General features: G+C 37.2%; 1 protein-coding gene across 2 annotated transcripts in view; it reads right to left on the bottom strand.

The window, feature by feature from the left end:
* Nucleotides 1-21,361, bottom strand: part of LOC149065507 (uncharacterized) — a 162,972-nt gene that overhangs the window by 61,182 nt on the left and 80,429 nt on the right. For both annotated transcript variants that reach the window (XM_089253565.1, XM_089253566.1), the window contains exon 9: nucleotides 12,537-12,727. In XM_089253565.1, coding sequence (XP_089109691.1) covers nucleotides 12,537-12,727 — 191 coding nt within the window. The remainder of the gene's footprint in view (nucleotides 1-12,536; nucleotides 12,728-21,361) is intronic.

Here is a 21,361-nt window from a genome sequence, read left to right as displayed (position 1 = left end):
TTCCGAATCCAAATGCACCAGTAAAGCACAACACTATCCATCATGTATCCACTCTGCAGTGGCAAAACCTCGTAAGCTAGCTCCAGACATTAAAAATAACAAAATCGGAATTGCATAACATGCTCTGCGACTGGGGCATTTGAGACATTCGAGTAATTATGCCTCACCACTTCATATGGTTCCAAAAAAAAGAGTACCTTGGAATGGAGCCCTGTAGGAGATTATCGTGCTTTAAATGCACAAACATTAAAGGATAAATATCCCATTTCTTGCATAGCCGATTTTACTTCTGAACTGCAAGGTACAAAAATATTAAGCCATGTTGATCTCATAAAAGCTTACTATCAGATCCCAATAAATCCTGATGATGTCTATAAAACGGCTATATGCACACCTTTTGGATTATTCGAAAGCACCAAGATGTAATTTGGATTCATTGATGAGGTGACCAGAGGACTTCCTGGAGTTTACACATTCGTCAATGACACCCTGATTGCATCAAAAGATCCTGATGAACACATCCGTCATCTTAAGACTCTCTTCAACAGACTTCAAGACTATGAACTCTTCATTAATGTATCCAAGTGCAACTTCGGCACAGAAACCATTGATTTCCCAGAATTCTGGCTATCTGCAAGCAGCATCAAACCTTTGACTGATCGAGTTCAGTGTATCCTGAATTATCCACAGCCAATAACCTTGACACAACTTCGAAGATTTCTCGATATGTAAAATTTTTTATCAATATTGCATTCTGAAAGCGGCCGATTTGCTACACATCTGCTAATAAATTTTCTCAGTCATAAAAATAATCATCTTGTTCTGTTCATGCCAATGATCAACTTGAATGAACCGATGAAACAATAAAGTTGTTCACTTTGGTCAAAGATGCCATGGCAAATGCCACTCTTCTGAGACATCCACTCCCCGGAGCTAAATTAAACATTTGGGTAGATGCTTCTGATGTCACAGTGGGTGGGGCTTTCATGTAACTAGTCGAAAAATGGGAACCCATTGCACTTTTCTTTATGAAGTTGTCAAAAAGTCAAAACAAATGGCCAACTTATGACAGAACTGTTCGCAATTTATTCTTCATCAAAAAATTCAAGCACATGCTTGAAGGCAGGGAGTTCATTATCTACACAGATCAGAGGCCCTAATTTATGCCTTCAAGCAGAATCCAAACAAATGTTTGCCGCGACAGCTTCGGCATTTGGACTTATATCCCAGTATTTAATCAATATCTGTCATGTCCAAGGCTCTCAAAATTATGTCACAGATGCACTGTTGAGAATTGAAATTGACACAACTGGTTCTAAGGACATTAACTTCAAAGAATTTGGGGAATGTCAATCAAGTGACCCGGAACTGAAAGAAATTTTGAAGGGCAACAACACATCTCTCTACAGCTGGAACTAAAACCATGTCACCTAACAGATGGAGAATTGTGGTGTGTCATTTCAACTGGCTCACCCGAACCTTTCGTTTCAGACTCATACCATAAGCTGTTTTTGACCACCCCTTCACAATCTATCGCATTCCGGAATCGCTGTAACAAAAAACCTCATTTGCTGACAATATGTGTGGCCAAACATAAACAAAAACCATCACAGCTTGGATACACTGCTGTCAATCATGCCAGTTATTAAAAATCCAGAGGTATACAAAAGCACCTCTGAGTACCTTCGCACTTCCCTATGCTCATTTTTCTCATGTGCCAATAAATTGACATTATAGGTCCTTATTCACCATCAAATGGGAACATCTACTGATAGAGTAGATGTTCTCATAGACATCTCACCATGATAGACACATTTACAAGATGGCCTGAAGTGACACTGATACCAGACATATGTGCTGAAACCATCTGCAAAACATTCTTTCTTTGATTCATGGATCAGTCAATCTGGTTGTCCCTCAACAGTGACCACAGATCGTGATACTCAATTCAAATCTCATCTCTTCCAGCAGCTCACAGCACTACCAGGAACAGATCGAGTACGGACCACTGCATACCATCTGATTGCCAATGGTCTGGTCACTTTCAAGGAGGATCTTCAAGCTATCTGTGCTGAACTGGTGTACGTAACCAATTTTTGATTGCCACCTGACCTACTTTCAGACAAGGTGTCTAAATCTGTGCCAGATGCTACCTATGCATTGAAGCTGTCTTCGCTTATGAGATATCACCTATTTCTTCATCTCATAAGAGCACTTTCAAAATTTATATTCATCCTTCCTTAAAATCTTGTCCCCTTATGTTCTGATGCGTAGACAAAGTTCGACCTGCATTAAGTGCACCCTGGAATGGAACATATCCTGTAGTGCAAAGAAATGTTAAAGTTTTTATAATCAAAGTTTTAAATGGCAAATTCATCTCAGTTTCTATTGACAGAATCAAGCCTGATTTCACAATGAACAACTGAGAACCACCTCCAGTCACCAAACTACCAAATGATATTGGTTCTAAAGATGACTCTAAAAGTCCAGTGTCAACCACAGAAAAAACAGTAACAACTCGTTATGGATGAAGAGTTCATTTTCCAGAACGATTTGTTTCGTATTTTTGATTGTATATGTCTCTACACTCATACGTGTTTATATTATTTTTCACATTCTTGTATATAAGTGTTTATTTACATTATTTTTCACATCCTTGCATATGTGTTTACATCATATACATTCATATTTTTTATTCGTCTTGCAAAATATTGACTTCTAACCCAGAAATGTGCACTATCACACGTCAAATACTCAAAATTTCGGAAAAGGGCACATAAAAATTTGGTTCACGCGTCCCGGAGGAAACGTTCCTTCCTAGTTCCAAGATGAAAAAAGTAGAGAGAAAAAACCTCCCCAACTTTTTCCCTTTCTTTTTTCTTCTCTTTTTCACAGTCTATCATGATCGTGCGACCTTGAAAAAAGTGGTTTTATTACTTCATACACTGTACTATATATCATATTGATATACACGCCAGGGCCGTCTTTAGAGCATCATGGGCCCCCCGGGCCTAGTGGTTTTTCTGAGGCCCTAACTTCTAAATTCTAGAAACTTTCAACCGGATCTCATTTTTGTGAGGCCCATGCCTGTGTGGGCCCATACGTTAAGACGGCACTTATACACGCAGGTTATTGAAGATATTTAGTTGTTTCCCTTAATGAGGAGGCGTGTACAGAATTTTCAAAGAGAATTTCAGAGTTTTTACTCTCCTGCGGATTTTCTCCCCTCTGGTTACATATTGGAAATTAAGGTACATTCACGGCTATCTGCCGGCATTCAAAGACAGCGGTCTATATGGTGTAACTTTGCCTTGTTCTTACAAGATTGCAAATGTGCATATTTTGAAAAATCGTAAAGGATTTGGAACGGCTGTTCAAAGTGTAAAACATTTTCCAAGATCGTTCGGGAAGGAAAAAAAAAACAAATCTGTAAAAATTCTACCTTGAATATCCACAGTTGTTTTGTCATCTAGCTGCTATATAAGGTAGTCACCGCATATCATCGAAAAAAACCACTGGTGTGTATGCAGAATCGGCTTTTGGAGGGGCAGAAGGATTTCTTCTACAGAAATTGTGGGTCACTAATGCTCAAAAAAACATAGCATAAGACTGTATTATTTCCAATATTTTAATTTTCTACAAAAACATTTTTCATTTTCTTGCGGGTGGGGGCATAGGCTGCCATACCCCCAGATTTTGCCTTTGGTGAAAATCCGGGGTCGAACCCGCGATTGCGCAGTGGTAATCGGCTAAAAATACGATTTTGAGTTGGCTGTTCCTTTTAAAAAAACTCTTGGGGGTCATTTAAGTATTACGTCAGCATCAATGGAGGGAGGGGTTTCCGATTTGCTGACGGGGGGGGGGGTTGGATCAGAGATGCCACTGGACTCTAAGACCCAGGTTATTTGAAGAATCTGGGTCCTTTTTGAGTGAAAGTGGGTCCCTCTCAAAAAAAAATTTATCTTGAAAAAAATTATGCCACTCCCCCCCCCCCCCCCATAATTCAATGGTATCTCTATGAATTTCCTTCCAGTATGCCCCAGGTTTCTGATCACCTGCTTATATTTCTTTGTTGAGGCTGAGCGGTGGGTCATGTTCCGGGTAAGAGAAGAAGGTATCTGTGAATCAAGTATAAAATTCATTTCTAAAAACATGTTCTATCCAAAGGTTCATTTACTTTCATTGTCTACTAGTACGAAAAACTTGCAAAAAGAAGCTCATTAGCACTGAGAATTTAATGTATGGAATTCCACACATGAAAAAAAATCTATAACAAATATACAGTTGATCCCGCTTATAACATTTCTCCCATTTAGAATGTATGAACTTACTTTTGTGGGCCTAACAATAAGTAATTCTCATTGAGATTTCCCGTTTAAAGTGTTTTCCTATTTATAACGTTTTTTATGACGGTTTTTGAAAAACGTTATAAGCAGGATCCACTTTAACAGTTGAAGGCACACATTTATATATTTACTATTAATCAATGTATAAATTCCCTTCTGATTGATTTTACATTTCGTTAAAAATATCTTAGCATTTTCAATATCTTCTGATCAAATTTAAAGCAAATTAAATTCTCTCTAAGACACTTATCTTATTATTATGTATATGTGCCCAGCATTTGGCGTGTTTTGTGTTCAGTAGGTGGTGCCATTATCTAGCGCTGCAACTAGATACTTTCACAAACGGGGCAAGTACACATTTTGGCACACCCATGTAATGTAGAACAGTGTTTCTTAACCTTTTTTTGCCCGTGGCTCCCTTTGAACCATATTTTTTTCTCGTGGCTCCCCTGTCTTACCCAGAGTTTTCAACTCTCATCTAGAAGCAAGACGTATTGAAATTATTTTTTTCAGTGAATTTATACTGAACAAAAATTTTGCAAAGGAAATTGGCCTCCAGACCACTAGCCTAGAATTTATTGATCACCCCGCTAGTCCGAGTTCTATCAGGACCGTCTCAATATCATGGGCCCCCCCCCCCCTAGGCAAAGTGATGCTATGGTAGTCCCATACTTTAGCTAGAGTGGGACTGACAGAGCTACACAGCGCGGGGCCTAATATGGTTTTCGTCATTTTTTTTTCATACAATCAATTTCATATAGGGAAAGGGGTCTGAAAAATTTAGCCGGGGACTTGAGGAAAAACCCCATCCTAGGGAACTTGTTGCAAAATGTAGCAGTGAGGCCTGGGTGGGTCCATGCCCTAAAGAAGGCCCTGGTTTTATGAGTGGTTTTGTTGGATTCTTTCTCTCACTGTAAGTGTTAGTCACTAATATAAAATCTTTATTTCGTCACACCTTAATTTTTCTTTTCAGCTCTCCAAACCACCTGTCATGGCCCCTTTCTCCATTTTCTTCGTTGGACCCCTTGAAGTATCCCAGTACCACAAGGGGGCCATATGGCCCCCGGTTGAGAACCACTGATGTAGAGAAAAAGTTATAAAGGGTGAATTTGGTGCCCCCTATAGTACAGAGCGCAGGACACTAGGCCCGCCTGCCCCTCCCAGTTGCGGCCCTGCATCTATTCTCTAAACTGGTAATGCGTGTATTCAATGTGAAGTTCAATGTATGCATATTTGTATTGTAGGTCTGTGTGATCGCCATGGCAACCAGAAGTTTTTTTCAAAGGAATAGCCAACTCAAAATTTGAAATCTTTAGAAAATCACATTTTTAGCCGATTACCATTGTGCAATTGCAAGTTCCAAACACGGATTTTCATTAAAAGCAAAATTTGGGGGAAGTTATAAGTGGCATCATCCTTCCCCTCCCACTCCCGAGATCAAAAATTAAAAATATTTTTGTAGAGAATTAAAATATTGGAATAAAATAATTTATTTTATACTATATGTGAAGAATTTGATTCTGGTGCCGCTCCAAAAGCCGATTCTGCATACACCCCCCTGATTTTCGCGATGCGAAATGGTGACGACCGCAGCTAGCAGCTAGATGACAAAACTGGATATTCAAGGTCGAGTTTTTACAGATTCGGTTTTTTTCCACGATATCGGGAAGGTTTTACAATTTTAACGGGCATTCCAATCCTTTACGATTTTAAAAAAAACGTGCATTCGCAATATTGTAGGAACAAGACAAATTTATGCTGTAGAGACGCAGTCTTTGAATTCCGGCCGATAGCCACGAAAGTACCGTAATTTTCCGTATATAACCAGAAGGGAGAAAATCTGCAGGGTAATAAAAAATCCAAAATTTGAAACTTCTGTACACGGCTCCTCATTCAGGGAAGTAACTAGATATCCCTCATTTTAAGCCGGGTTTTCCTAGGAATAAGTTTTTTGCACAGCGTGAACCGAATTAGACCATTTCGCGCCGGCAGAAACGTGTTACATAATTACGCTACGCGTTTGTGTTTTCCTAGCGTGCCGCATCAGATCAGGGCGGCTGTATTATAGTACATGGCCTTGGCATCAGCTACTCTGTTGTCTGCATGATCCGGTTTGAAGGGAAGCAAAAGAAAACACGAGAGAGAGAGAGCGAAGAGAACATCGGCAAAACACACGACGCATGACGCATGTGACTCCTCCAGAAGAAGTGGGCCATTCACACCTGATGTAAAGCGCTGTAGTGAGGCGTATTGCGCTCTGTAGGAAAACAGTCATGCTGCTTTTCTTAGAAGTGAGTGGACGGCGTGTTGCGCTGGGCGAATTACGTTGCTCGCAGCACAGGAAACCTACTCCTAGGAAAACCCGGCTTTATTCTTCAACAGCCCACGTGTATATCAATACAGTACAGTGTACAAAGTAGTAAAACCAGTTTTTCAAGGTCGCGCGATCATGATACACGGTAAAAAGAAGTGTTTCTCTCCACTTTTTTCTTCTTAGAACTAGGAAAGGATGCGTGAACAAAATTTTTACGCATCCTTTTCCGAAATTCTGGGTATTTATAACGTGTCAATGGCATCTCTGTTTGGATGATGCTTACATCATCAACCACCCTTTATGAAGATATGAAATATTTTAATGGCATCTTATTCAGTGCGCCAAAAACGGAAAAAAACCTTTCAATAGTTATTGGGCACCTTAACTAACATTCTACCTATTGATAAGTCCTCTACAGAGCCACTTTAATGATCTCTAAATGTTTCACGGATCCTTCAAGTGCTCTGAAAAATTTTCCGGGCTGCTTAAGTGCTCTGGAACTGTGCTATGCATCATTTAAGTGATCCATAGTTATGCCACGGATCACTTAAGTAATCTGGAAAATGTACCACGGGTAACTTGAGTGATGTAATGGAGAACCGCACTGGGGGCCACTTAAGTGCTTTAAAACTGTGCCACATGTCACTCAAAGGAACTTTAAATGTGCCACGGATCGTTTAAGTGTTCTGTAATTGTGTTGTGGGTTACTTAGGTGAACTTTGAATGTGAAAGAGATCTTTCAGACCTACTTCAGTGATCTGAAAATGTGCCACAGGCTACTTAAATGCTTTGGAATTGTGCCACGGGTCATTTAAGCCATTTGTAAATGTGCCGCTTAGTTCATTTTTACAAAATTAGGTTTGGGGGTGGCAAGCCACATCAAATAACCTTCAGGACCACATTTGGTCAGCGGGTCAAGGGTTTACCATATGGCTAAAGGGTGGGTTGCAATGAATTTCTTAAAGACAAATTTTGAGTTCTTACCCTTCAAATAGCATTGAAATTAATAGAAATCGATTATACTAACATATAAAGGTATTTTCTTTAGAAATTTTAATATTAAAAAAAAGGTTTTCGTCTGAGGGAGGCGCACGAGCTCCCCAAGACCCTTCGCGCGTATGTTTCTGATCCCAACAATATGCGTTAGGAGGTAGGGGGCAGTGATGACAAAATTTTGCTGACAAAATGGGGGGGAGAGGGTTAGAGTTTTGCTGATGGGAAAGGGGTAAAAAATGGCTAAAAATTTGCTTATGTAATACTTGAACGGCCCCTTGGTTGCCACGACAATCACACAAATATGTATACATTAAATTTCAAATTCATGCATTACCAATTTGTAGGATAGATGCAGGGCCAAAACTGGGGGGGGGGGGGTGTCAGCAGGCAGGTTTTGTGTCCCCCCCCCCCCCCGGGCTCTAGACTAGAGGAAGTGCAGAATTCACCCTTTATAATTGCTTCTTCTACATTACACGAGGTGCCAAAATGTGTGCTTGCCCCATTTGAAAAAGTATCTAGTTTCAGCCCTAGATAGATGGCACCACCTGCTGAATACAAAACACGGTGAATGCTGGGCACACACACACACAAACACACTTGAGTTTCACGAACACAAATCTGACATAGCTCCCATATTCAGGTGCGAAAATATGTGGCAGTTAAATGGCGACAGATCAGAATGGTGGACCAACAGGGTGGGAAATTGAAATCATTCTACCAGGAAATCGCTTCGCAAGGATTGGTATGAAATCCTTGCTTGTATGAATAAAGAGAATCGGATAAGTGTCTGTGTGTGAGTGAGAGAGACTCTAATTTTTGCTTTTTAAAATTAAATCAGAAGATATTATTGAAAGAGCTAAAATTTTTTAAAGAAATGAAAAGTCAATCAGAAGGGAATTTATAGATTGGTTTATTAGTAAATATATAAATGCGTGCCTCTAACTTTTAATTACAGTGGATCCTACTTATAATGCTTTTCGAAAAACTGTCATAAAAAACGTTGTAAGCAGGAAAGCACTTTAAATGGGAACTCTTAATGAGAATTACTTAAGAGTTGGGAACATGAAAATCAGTTGTACTAAAAGGAAAAATGTTCTAAATGGAAACGTTATAAGTGGGATCAACTGTACATTTGGTTTAGATTTGTTATATGTGCTACACACACACATTCCATATGTTAAATTCTCATTAATGGGCTTCTTTTCAAGCTTTTCCTACTAGTAGACAATGAAAGTATAGAACATGTTTATAGAAATGAATCTTTTGATTCATATAGATACCTCCTTCTCCTACCCAGAACATGACCTGCTGCTCTGTTTCAACGAAGAGATATAAGCAGGTGATGAAAGACCTGCGGCATGCTGGGAAAAAAATTCATAGAGTTACCAGTGAATTATGGGGAAGGGGGGCATACCCTTTTCTAGATAATGTTTTTTGATAAAGACCCACTTTTACTCAAAAGGAACCCCGATTTTTTGAATACCCTGGGTCCCGAGACCCAAGTAAATTGAAGTACAGTGGCATCTCTGCTATCAGGATATTGCTTCGCGAGGATTTATATGAAATCCTTGCTTGTATGCAAGGGCATAGCAAAGGCCCCTCGCTACAAGTCCCCGAAATGTAAGAAAATGACTGAAAAAAGGGAAAAAGATGGCCAGATCTATTGCTATCACTTTGGTGCCCCCCCCCCAAAATGAAAGTGGTCCCCCGAACGAAATTTCTGGCTACGCCCCTGCTCGTATGAATAGGGAATAAGAAGATAAGAGTCTGAGAGAGTGTGTACTGAGAGAGAGAGAGAATTTCATTTGCTTTAAATTTAAATCAGAAGATATTATTGAAAGAGCTAAGATTTTTTAAAGAAATAAAAAATCAATCAAAAGGGAATTTATAGATTGATTTATTAGTAAATATATAAATGTGTGCCTCTAACTTTTAATTACAGTGGATCCTGCTTATAACGCTTTTCAAAAAACTGTCATAAAAAACATAAGCAGGAAAACACTTCAAACGGGAAATCTTAATAAGAATTACTTAAAAGTTGGGTTCATGAAAATCAGTTGTACTAAGTGGAAAAATGTTCTAAATGGGAACGTTATAAGCAGGATCAACCGTATATTTGGTTTAAATTCATTATATGTGTTACATTCCATATGTTAAATTCTCAGTGTTAATGGGCTCCTTTGCAAGCTTTTCCTACTATTTTTTTTTTTCTTTTCTCAAACCGAGCACAACTCAGGTCTATCGCCATAGGTGATTTACTACCTAGTGAGTTGTGCCGGAAGTGCAAGTGTGTGTATCTAACAGTCTGAGTACGTATCTAATGTTGTGTTTGATTTTTCAGTGCTGCCATCTATATCTCAGAAGTGAAGTGAGTGATGTGTAGTGACTGAATATTTGTACTGTTTGTAGGACTATTGCTGTCTGTGGCGAGTCTTTTTAATGGGGAGATCGGCTCGCATTTGCGCCTCGAAGTTGGGAACCACAGAAAACCAACTTCAGCCGATCACCACTGTGGCGACGGTGGGGCTCGAACCCGGGTCCTCGCGATGCGAGTCCGTCACTAAAAAAAAAATCACACATTTTCATGCTGCACACCGATGTAAATCTTCTGCACTATAATGCCAGTTAGGTCTACTACTAGACAATGAAAGTAAATGAACCGTTCGATAGAATATGTTTTCATATAAATGAATTATTTATCTGATTCATCCTACCCAGAGCATGGCTCACCATTCTGTCGCAAGAAAGAGATATAAGCAGGTGATCAAAGACCCCTGGTATGCTGGAAAAAAATTAACAGAGATACCAATGAATTATGGGAGAAGGGGGGGGGATACTTTTTTCTAAATTATTTTTTTCGAGAGGGACCCACTTTCACTCAAAAGGGACCCAGATTTTTTGAAGGAGAGTAAAAAGTAGGATTAGTAAATTAGAGTACAACGGCATCTCTGTAACCTGTTGCACATTTTTATACACATATGCGCATTACTTATCATTTCATTGTAAAATTTTTATATCATCAATATGTGAATCCTAATCTTGTATTCCTACATTAGCGTTCGCTCGTTCACTGGGAGCATAGCCTGTGGTGTCATCGCCGGCACATGTGGGAAGAAAAAGCCACACCACAGAGCGGTGATTGATGTACGTGCTAGAAATGCCATCGTGTGATTTTTTAAGTTATCAGTTTCAGTGTCAGTTTGTTTCTTGCCTGTATATAACATGTTGTGTAAATAAAGTCTGTCCTTTCGTGTAGGATAAAATGCATGTCTGTCTTGAATTGAAACTACGCGCAACTGTCCAATACACTCCCAATACCCTTATCAACAAATCTGTTTCCTTGAATAGGTTGGTTTTTTAGAAATGTGCTTTTTAAAACCTTTGGACCACACACCAGTCTTTATTCTTTAAATCATTTGCTCAAACTGTTATGTTGGCATATAATAAAAATTTAATGAAAAAAGGATAAATCCTCAGTTCCTTTTGAAAAAAAAGGAATTTTTCATTTCCCATAATTTTCCTTTTTTTTTCAAAAGGAAAATTATGGGAAATGAAGTGTGGGAATTCTCAGAAAATGACACAGACTTTGTACACACCCAAATAATAGTTGGCATTATAATGAGTTGGCGCTAAAACTGGTTTTTAAAAAAATTATAATCCCTATTTGGAAGATTTGTTCACTGAAAATTTGTGGCACTAAGCAGGGTTGGCGCTGTAACAAGGTTCGACTGTGCATTGTATCAAATTTCCAAAATGTAAATAAATATATACAGGGTATGAAAAATAACTTTAAAAGTTTAGGCACATACATAATTTTATGTAAATTAATAACTGCGTGTGATTGGATGATCAAGATTATGTGTAAGATGTGTGATATAAAAGCAGAATTACTGATTTCATCACTAAATCAAAATGTTGAAGTCATCAAAGAATCAAGACAGAGGTTTGTAAATTTTGGAAGCTGAAAATGAAATTCAAGGGTGTTAACAAAATCATGAATGATCTATAATGGTACAAATGAAGTATTTACCCTGTGTTATCCAATAATCTAGATTCTGAGATCGTGATGTGGAAGGCCATGTACAACGAATACAACTGCAGTGAAGTAGATTGTAATAATGACATTTTGTCAGAAAATGTCTCTGCATTAGATAGTGGTCTTAATCACAAAATTATGTGTCAATAGCTCATCTTCAAACCAAAGATGTCAACCACATAGTTTTGAAGTAAATGGTTTGCCCACCCTGTCAAGAAATGAACCTTTAAAAAAAGATTGACCTTGGCTCATAAGTCCATATATTCACAGTTGTGCCTAGAAGAAATGATTTCAACACTTTAACAAGGCAGATGAAATTTGCCAATATTAGAAGTGTTAAAAAATATTCTTGAATGTTTTGGATGAAAATCTGTTGATGAAAAAAAAGATTAAATTAAATTTATTTTTAACTGTATCACATCTCCTTAACATTTTATCCTTTTTATATATATTAAACCAATTTATATCATCAAAATTTTGCACCTCATTATTTAAAAAAAAAAAATTCATGAGTTTTTTTTCTCATTAAAAATGCCCTTTATCTCACAAGAAAGAAAAATCTTGTGTACACTAAAACTTATTGGCATAAGTCACTTTCCTTATAGCATATGAAGAGAAACAGACAGATTGCAAAAGTATGTACGTACGGCCCGGAATGTGAACAAGATAACAGATATAGCCATGCTGGTAATTTTTTTTTGAGAAATGCTGGTAATTTTTTTTTGAGAAATGAGAGTAAATTTTTTTCTGCCTTGCAATTCATGAAAATGTGCACTGTTGGAAGCAAATTAAAAATATACTAACAGATGTAAGAAAATCAATGCAAAAGCATACAAAAACTCACTTTTCACAGAACAATCTACAGATGCATCACCACAGCTTACTTTGCAATGATATTCTCCTTGGTGTTTATCTTCAAATTTTTCCAAGCAGAGCTCAGAAAAAACAAAACAATAATAACGTTCACACAATATAGTATCTTCAAAACTCTCCACTTTGATTATTTCATTTTTCTTATTATTCTTATGCTTAGACCTAAAAACAAATATTCAATAAAGGTAAAAAGTTATTGAATGTGAATTCTTTTTCATTAGAAACTAACAATCACCACTACTTTAACTAAATATCACATAAATGACCTTCTGTATTCACAGGGGTTAGGTTCCCAGGTTATAATGAATATGGAAAATCGGTGAATAATCCAAACCATAAACTTTTGTTTTTTTTATTCACCTAATTTATATCTGCATTGTGGCAGATGTAGAAACAGCAACTCAGTGATTCTCAGCAATGTCTTCTGAAAGAATATTATGTCTGTAAGTCATTTCTTTCAGTAAATTTGTTAGATTATGGTGACAAGGCTTCCTCTACCAATTTTTCTACATGTGAGAAATATGTCATAGATGGCCGATTGAAACTTTCAAAGCCTTTGCACTATGGTGCTCACAATGAACTTGTTTTCCACTTCTTAATCTTGATCATCATATGTGGTATTGCTTCAGTTTCAGGAGCAGTCAGTTTGATTAATTGCTTCTCTGTAAATTTTTGAATAGCTGTTAATAAATTCCTATCAGTACACATCACTGAAACTTTCTTCATCCACCCGCTTTGCTAAAGTGACAATGTCTTTCATAATCTCTTCCGTTGGCTCTGTAGAAATAGATGTGTCCTTAAGAGGGGCAAAATTTATTCTAACACAAGTTGACTTTTCACACCTTTATAGCTTCCACGGCTCTATCAATGACATTATTGGTGTCAGTGTAATTCATTCATGACTACAAGATGTTTCCTGCATTTGCATCTTCTCCAATCACCTGCACAATCGTCATTGAGTAAAAAAAAATGTGTATATAACAAACTATAAATGTTTGCATAACCCCTGATCAAGCAGCTGAATGCTAATTGTTGAGTCAAGAGGCATATAGAGAGATTAAATGCCACTTTGTTGAGGATTATTATCCTTGGCATTTACTGCCAAGATGCTTTCTGACCTCCAGAACAAAACACTCTTTAAATCAATGCAGGAAAAGTGTGTTCATAGTCCAAGCTTTTCTATTGTTCCAACAACATACTCGGAGATGTAATTTATTCTTTCCCTTCAATGCTCATGGATTTGCAGATTTAAAAATGACAGTTATAGTATACAAGTTATGTTATACGTAACTAGAATATACATTTTATCGCACCCACAGAAAAATAGCACTTATCTGGATCTCAATGTCAAGTTTCCCTTCTCAAATGTGTAGCTACAGCAACAGCTTATCAAGTTTTCAATTAATTTCCTAGATATATCAGACTGTAGATTATTAGTAGATTTCCTAGATATATTGCTGTAGAATAGTAACATATCAATCTCTGAGGACTTCTCATGCAAACCATGCAAGCTTCATGGGAAAATCTGGAATGTTACTAAAAAATTTTGTGATAGAAAGTTAAACTTTTTCATAATACTGCTCATACAAATAACTGTAAACAAGTTTGGAATCCCAGTATGAACAATATTGTCCATATCTTCCACACCCAATCTTGTACTAACCCTTCTTTGCCTTCCCACTCCTCTCAAGCCACAACGGCCCCCCTTTAGGCCACCCCTCCTCCCAGAGCACTCACATCATCCACCCAACCTACAAACTGCAAAATAAAGTCTTCAAGTTGGGAACCATTAACACTCAAAGTTTAGGAAATAAAACTGATTTTCTCAAATCAATCTTGCTTAGTCACAATCCCCACTTTCTTGCAGTTACAGAATCATGGTTAGACAATATAATTTTTAATTCCGAAATTTTACCACCTGATTTCAATGCTTTTCAAAAAGACAGAATAAACTCTCAGGGGAGACAGTGTTGCACTAATCTTTAATAATTCTATCCCCCTTACTGAAATCCTTTTAGATTATGACCTAGAAATCATTAGAGGCAAATGGCACCAACATAACTGTTTCCCACTGGCCTTATTTTCTTTCTATTTACTGCTGGCTTCTGATTTTCACTTATTTGTTCAACTCGAATCAATCCTTGGAAGTTTCTTTAATACACATTCCCTTCTTATAGCTGGAGACTGGAACCTCCTGGGAATCAACTGGAAAATAAGAAATCACTGTCTGGCAACCACAGAATCAACAATAAAGTCTTAGACATCTTCTATAAGCTTAATCTTGTCAAAACCATTTTAGTACTAAAAAGAACTACTATTCGCTCTAGCTCCACCCTCGATTTCATTGCCACCTCTAACCAAATCCAAATTCTTGATACCTACACCTTCAAAGGTGGTTCTGATTACAATAACCCATTCATCGATTTCTCTCTTCAAAACTCTATCCCTTCCCACAAACATGCCCCCAAATGTAATTTTAACAAAGCCAATTACCCTATAATACAATCCATTCTTTGTCCCATTTCATTGATTTTCTATCAACATCCCCCCTCTTACAATATTCATATCCTATGGACAACTTTCAAATTTATTATTGATAAATGTGTAGCTACAGTCTCAAAAAAAATAGTTTCAGCTAAGTTTCTTCACAGTCCTTGGATTAACAGAGACCTCATTCATCTAAAGAGGAAAATCCGTCACGCCGCCTCCAAATATAAATCCAACTAATCCATTGCACTCAAATTCTCAATTTTTACATCCACTCGGGAGTCTCAAGAACCTCATATCTACCCAAAAGTCCAAGAACCTCATATCTACCCAAAAGTCCAAGTACCTATCCCATTCTTTACCAAATTACCTAAAAACAAATCCTACCAAATTTTGGAACTTTCTCAGACCTAAATCAGTTGGCTCCACTTCTTTCAAAGTTTTAAATAAAGATGTCTCTTCTCCTTCAGATATTGCTACTGAATTTAATTTGGCTTTCTGCTCAGTTTTTTTTTATCCCACTCCGCCACAATCCTCATTCGTCAATTCTGTCTATAACTCAAACCCGGTCCTTTTCACTAAAGAAGGTATTTTAAAGTTACTAAAAAAAACTAAAATCCCATTCTGTAGGCCCTGATGATATTCCATATGCCATTCTCAAATATTGCACTGAAGAAATCTCTGACCATCTACTAATATTACTCAACGTCTCACTAAATACCGCCATCCTCCCCCACTGATTGGAAAATCAATAAAATTATTCCCATTCACAAATATGGTCCCCTCTCCGACCGCCTTAACATCAGACCAATATCTATTACTTCATCCTGTTGTAAGATATTCAAACATATTATAGCAAAGGCAATCCACACCCATTTAGACTCCATTAGCTTTTTTTTTCCCAACCAACACAGCTTTAGACGATCCCTTTCGACTACATCCCAACTGTCCTTTTTCATCCATGACCTTTCCAAAGCCATTGATAACGAGTTACAAATCGATATCATCTTGGATTTTTCTAAAGCTTATGATGAAGTTAATCACACAATAGACTTTTTCATAAACTTTCAAATGTCGGTGAATGTACTGTTGCTGTATTGTTCAGTTGTACTATTCTTATGTTCAGTTGTATTATTCTTATGTTCAGTTGTATTATTCTTATGTTCAGTTGAATTGTCTGAATGTACAGTTGTTCAAATGGTTAGAAGCTTTCCTAAAAAATTGTAAACAGTTTGTGCATGACTCACCATTTTCCCCTGTAAATTCAGATGCTCAAGGAGCAAATTTTCTTCCTTTATTGTTTTTAGTATATATAAATGACCTCCCTGAATCCTTCAACTGCACCACTAAATTTTTTGCTGATCACTGTGTATAATCTACCGCGAAATTAATCACAAGTCCGATCAAGAAATTCTCCAATGTAATCTTGTTTCCATCTAAGACTGGTGCTCATTTGGCATATGCTTATCAACCTATCTAAAACAGTTTTCATGAGAGCTTCTTGTGAAACTCTTCCCCTCGAATTCTCATATTTGATCAATAACGTAACAATATCCCAAGTTTCTTAATTTAAATATCTGGGTATCATAATCTCGGTTGACTTACGTTGGAATAATCATATTGATTATGTCTCAATAAAATTTTTTTCCTTCGCCACAACCTCAACCATTCTACTTGTGACATCCGACTTCTCTGCTACTAAACTTATATTTCTCCCACTCTTTCTTATGCAGCTGAGGTCTGGGAACCCAACACCTTTAGTAGCATCAACAAACTTGAATCCATCTAAAATAAATCCACCTGCTTTATTCATGACTGCTGGCCCTCTTTTGGTTCCTTTTCTGATCTTAAACTAGAACTGAATCTCCACCCACTCGCTACTGACCGACTCATCTCCCGCTTAGCCATAAGATTACTCATGGTCATCTAAATTTCAATACGTCTGACATTCTGAGTAAGCCTTCTTATGTTTCCTATAGATTTGACCACCCCAAAAAATTAAAACCAATTTTTGCCTCTACAGACTGTTTTAAATGCAGTTTCTTTCCTAATACCATAGTTGAATGGAACAAGCTCCCCTCCTCTATTATTAACTCTCCCACAATCTTTGATTTCTTATCAAATGTTGCAAAACATCTATGTGTAAATCTACCACGTCCTCTTGTATAGGCCTTTGCTGTAATCAAGCTAATCACAGTCAATATTTTGAATTTTTCCGTGAATACAGAGGGTCGACTGCATATATTAAAAATATAAATACTCACTTATTACACAGTAATTAAACAGATGATAACATGGATAAATGTTCATATCAATTGAATATACACTATTTGAAACATTCAAGAGATATAACTATTTTGCATAAATTGCAAATTAAAGAAAATTCAGATAGCTGAGATGTGACCTACAGACATCAAAATATGTGCAGAGAGAAATAATGGATTATGAAGTTTTAAATTCATGTTTGGTTAAGAACCAAAACCAGAGAGGTCTCCTATTGTACTACCCCTCAAAAAAGAAAGTTCTTAGCACAGCGGTAGCCAAAGAAAAGATCTGATGAGTGTCTTGAATTCCCCAGGGTTCAAGGCTGTTGGGTCATTACTAGGTTTAAAAAAACAAGAAATTCAGATTTTTTAATCAATACACAACGTCATTGTATTTTTAGGTCATAGAAAACCTAGCCCTAGTCATTATATTTAGGTCATTACTGAGTAAAACGACTGGTATAATAATGCAGAGAATATTTCTAAGTATGCCAACATTATCAGCTTTTTCTGCCTCAAACAAGGAAAGTCATGATTTCTCTCTCTTGCCTGTCTCTGACTCTTACTGTTTAGCCAGTTTTGGAATAACCCTTTACCTGATACTAACACAATGAAGAAAAAACCAATGATAAAGCCAAATAACAAGGAGAAGATATGAATTCCTAACATGTTTTGATAATTTTTGTCACACCATGGTAATTTTCTGCCTACAAGAGCTAATTAGGCTGGAACCTACAATTTATTGCAGATTCTGAACAGCAGCCATTTTTTTATACTCACTGAGAGGTTGGTGCACTAACCCTTCAGTGTGGGACTCTCTGCAATAACAATCTTCTTTTTTGGTAATGTTGCTGTTTCTGTTGTACCCCTGCATCAGGAAAGTTTCTGACAAAGACGAACAAGGTATCGAACCCACAGCACCTTTAAACATCCTTTGGTGCTTTAGGTGAGTATCTTATTAACCTGGACTACTGCGCCCAAAATTGATTCGACAATGACAAGAAATTATCTACAACACACTGCCCGGACTCGACCGGGATTTGAACACAAGACCTCTCACACCCTAAAATGTTTCAACACACTGTGAATGCCATCTTCAGAGGATATATACAGCCTAACCATGATGCTGATCAAGGATCCCATTTGGGTTGGTTAACAAACTTCAATTTGCAGTTGTTAAGCGGAGACAATTTACATCCAAACAAGTGCAACACTCTGATCTGAGTATCTGTATGCAAGTCTAAAGCAGTACTGTGAGTCCAATAGCGATGCTATTGACAGGCTACAACGTTTCAAATACTATGAATTTCGGAGAAGGGCGCATAAAAATTTTGTTCACACGTCCTCTGGGACACGTTCTTTCCTAGTTCTAAAAAGAAAAAATTAGAGAGAAAAACTTCCCCAACTTTTTTCCCTTTCTTGTTTTTTTACTTTTACCGTGTATCATTATCGCGTGACCTTGAAAAACTGGATTTACTACTTTGTACACTGTACTGCAGCGGTTCTCAACCTTTTTTGACTCGCGGAGCTCTTTTTAGTAAAAAAAATTCTATGATGGAGCCCCATAGGACAATTTTTTAATTATTCATCAAAGATACTTATTTATTTTTACTATTTAAAAATATTTATAATTATTATTTTTTTTCAATTTTACTGTTTTTTTCCTCAAGCTGCCGCAGAGCCCCTGGAGAGTGCTCAAAGAACCCCAAAGGGCTCTGCGGAGCACCAGTTGAGAACCGTTGCTGTACTGTATTGATATACATGCGGGTTGTTGAAGAATAAGATGACAGATATCTAGTTGCTTCCCTGAATGAGGGGCCATTGACAGAAGTTTCAAAGTGCGGATTTACTCCTCCCATTCATATACAGGAAATTACGGTACTTTTGCGGCTATCTGCCGGCATTCAAATACAGTCTCTACAGCGTAAATTTGTTTTTTTCCTACAATATTGCGAATGCTCGTTGTTTTTTTTTTTAATCGTAAAGGGAATGCCCGTTCAAATTGTAAAACTTTCCCGATATCGTGGAAAAAAAAACAAATCGGTGAAAACTCAACCTTGAATATCCAGTTTTGTCGTCTGCTGCTATGCGGTAGTCACTGTTTCGCATCGCTAAAATCACGGGTGTGTAAGCAGAATCGGCTTTTGGAGGGGCACAAGGATCTAATTCTTCACAGATAGTATAAAAGAAATTATTTTATTCCAATATGTTAATTCTCTACAAAAATATTTTTAATTTTTGATCTCCGTGTAGGGGGGGGGGCGGGGAAGAGGCCTCCTTATAACCTCTCCCCAAATTTTACTTTTGGTGAAAATCCAGGTTTGGAACTTGCAATTGCGCAATGGTAATCAGCTAAAAATGTTATTTTCTAAGATTTTAAAATTTTGAGTTGGCTATTCCTTTGAAAAAAACTTCTGGTTGCCATGGCGATCACCTAGACCTACAACATAAATATGCATACATTGAACTTCAAATGCACGCATTACCAGATTAGAGGATAGATGCAGGGCGCAACTGGGAAGGGGGGGAAGGACAGGCGGATCTAGTGTCCTGGGCTGTGGACTAGAGGGGGGGGCACCAAATTCACCCTTTATAACTGCTTCTTCTACATTACATGGGTGTGCCAAAATGTGTACTTTTGGCACACTAGTAGTTTCACTGCTAGATAGATGGCACCACCTACTGAACACAAAACACCATGTCATATATTTTGAATATATGACATCCATATTTTTATGGGCAACTTTTTCTCAGCCACCTCGTTGGGCATTTTGCCTGTTGTTTCATTGTATTTGTATATATTTGTATTAAATGCTGGGCACACACACATAAGCACACTGTTAAGTTTCTCCAACACAAATCTGACATAGCTACCATATTCAGGTGTTAAAAAATGTGGCAGTTAAATGGCAACAGATCAGAATGGTGGATCAGCAGGGAAGGAAAATTAAATTATTCTACCAGGAAAACCAAAGTATGAATAGGGAATGAGAAGATAAGTGTCAGAGAGAAGAGAGAGAATCTAATTTGCTTTAAATTTGATCAGAAGATATTGAAAGTGCTAAGATTTTTTTAACAAAATATAAAATCAATCAGAAGGGAATTTATACATTGATTATTAGTAAATATATAAATGTGTGTCTCAAACTGTTAATTAAAGTGGATCCTGCTTATAAAGTTTTTCAAAAAACCGTCATAAAAAACGTTGTAAATAGGAAACACTTTAAACAGGAAATCTTAATGAGAATTACTTATTGTTAGGACCACAAAAATAAGTTGTACTAAATGGAAAAACATTCTAAATGGGAGAAACGTTATAAGCAGGATCAACTGTATATTTGTTTTAGATTTATTATATGTGCAGAATTCCATATGTTAAATTCTCAGTGCTAATGAGCTTCTTTGCAAGTTTTTCCTACTAGTAGACAATGAAAATAAATGAACCTTTGGATAGAACATGTTTATGGAAATGAATTACTTGATTCACAGATACCCTTTTCTCCTACCCAGAACATAACCCACCACTCAGCCTCAACAAAGAAATATAAGCAGGAGATCAAAGACCTGGGGTATGCTGGAAGAAAATCCATAGATACCAGTGAATTATGGGGGAGGGGGCATAATTTTTTTCAAGATACATTTTGTTTGAGAGGGACCCACTTTCACTCAAAAAGGACCCAGATTTTTCAAATAACCTGGGTCCCGGGACCCAGGTAAATTAGAGTCCAGTGGCATCTCTGCCAACAACAGTCACTCCTTGATTAACCTTTTGAAATGGGATTCTTTTAATATAAACATTTCTAAAAACTCTAGGTTTGCTATTTAGTTGCCTTAAAACTTTTTTGATTTTTACGAGTGCTAAAATAGGAGGCTTCTTTGATAAAAGCAAAAGCAAAAAACTGCCATGGAAAATGAAAATGTTGAAATGGGACATTAATGAATGCAATTGCTTTATATGGTCAATATACACTGATGGGTCCAGAATCTGTAATAGAACTGTTGGTGCATATATGATATATAATTATGGTGAGTTAATATACAAAGA

This window comes from Pholcus phalangioides, unplaced genomic scaffold (genome assembly GCF_987345545.1).
Source record: "Pholcus phalangioides strain wild (caught in Gottingen) unplaced genomic scaffold, Ppha-v1.0 ptg000039l_1, whole genome shotgun sequence".
In the NCBI taxonomy this organism is placed as follows: Eukaryota; Metazoa; Arthropoda; class Arachnida; order Araneae; family Pholcidae; genus Pholcus; species Pholcus phalangioides.
The sequence above is the reverse complement of the archived record's forward strand: the minus strand, read 5'-3'. Positions and strand labels throughout refer to the sequence as shown.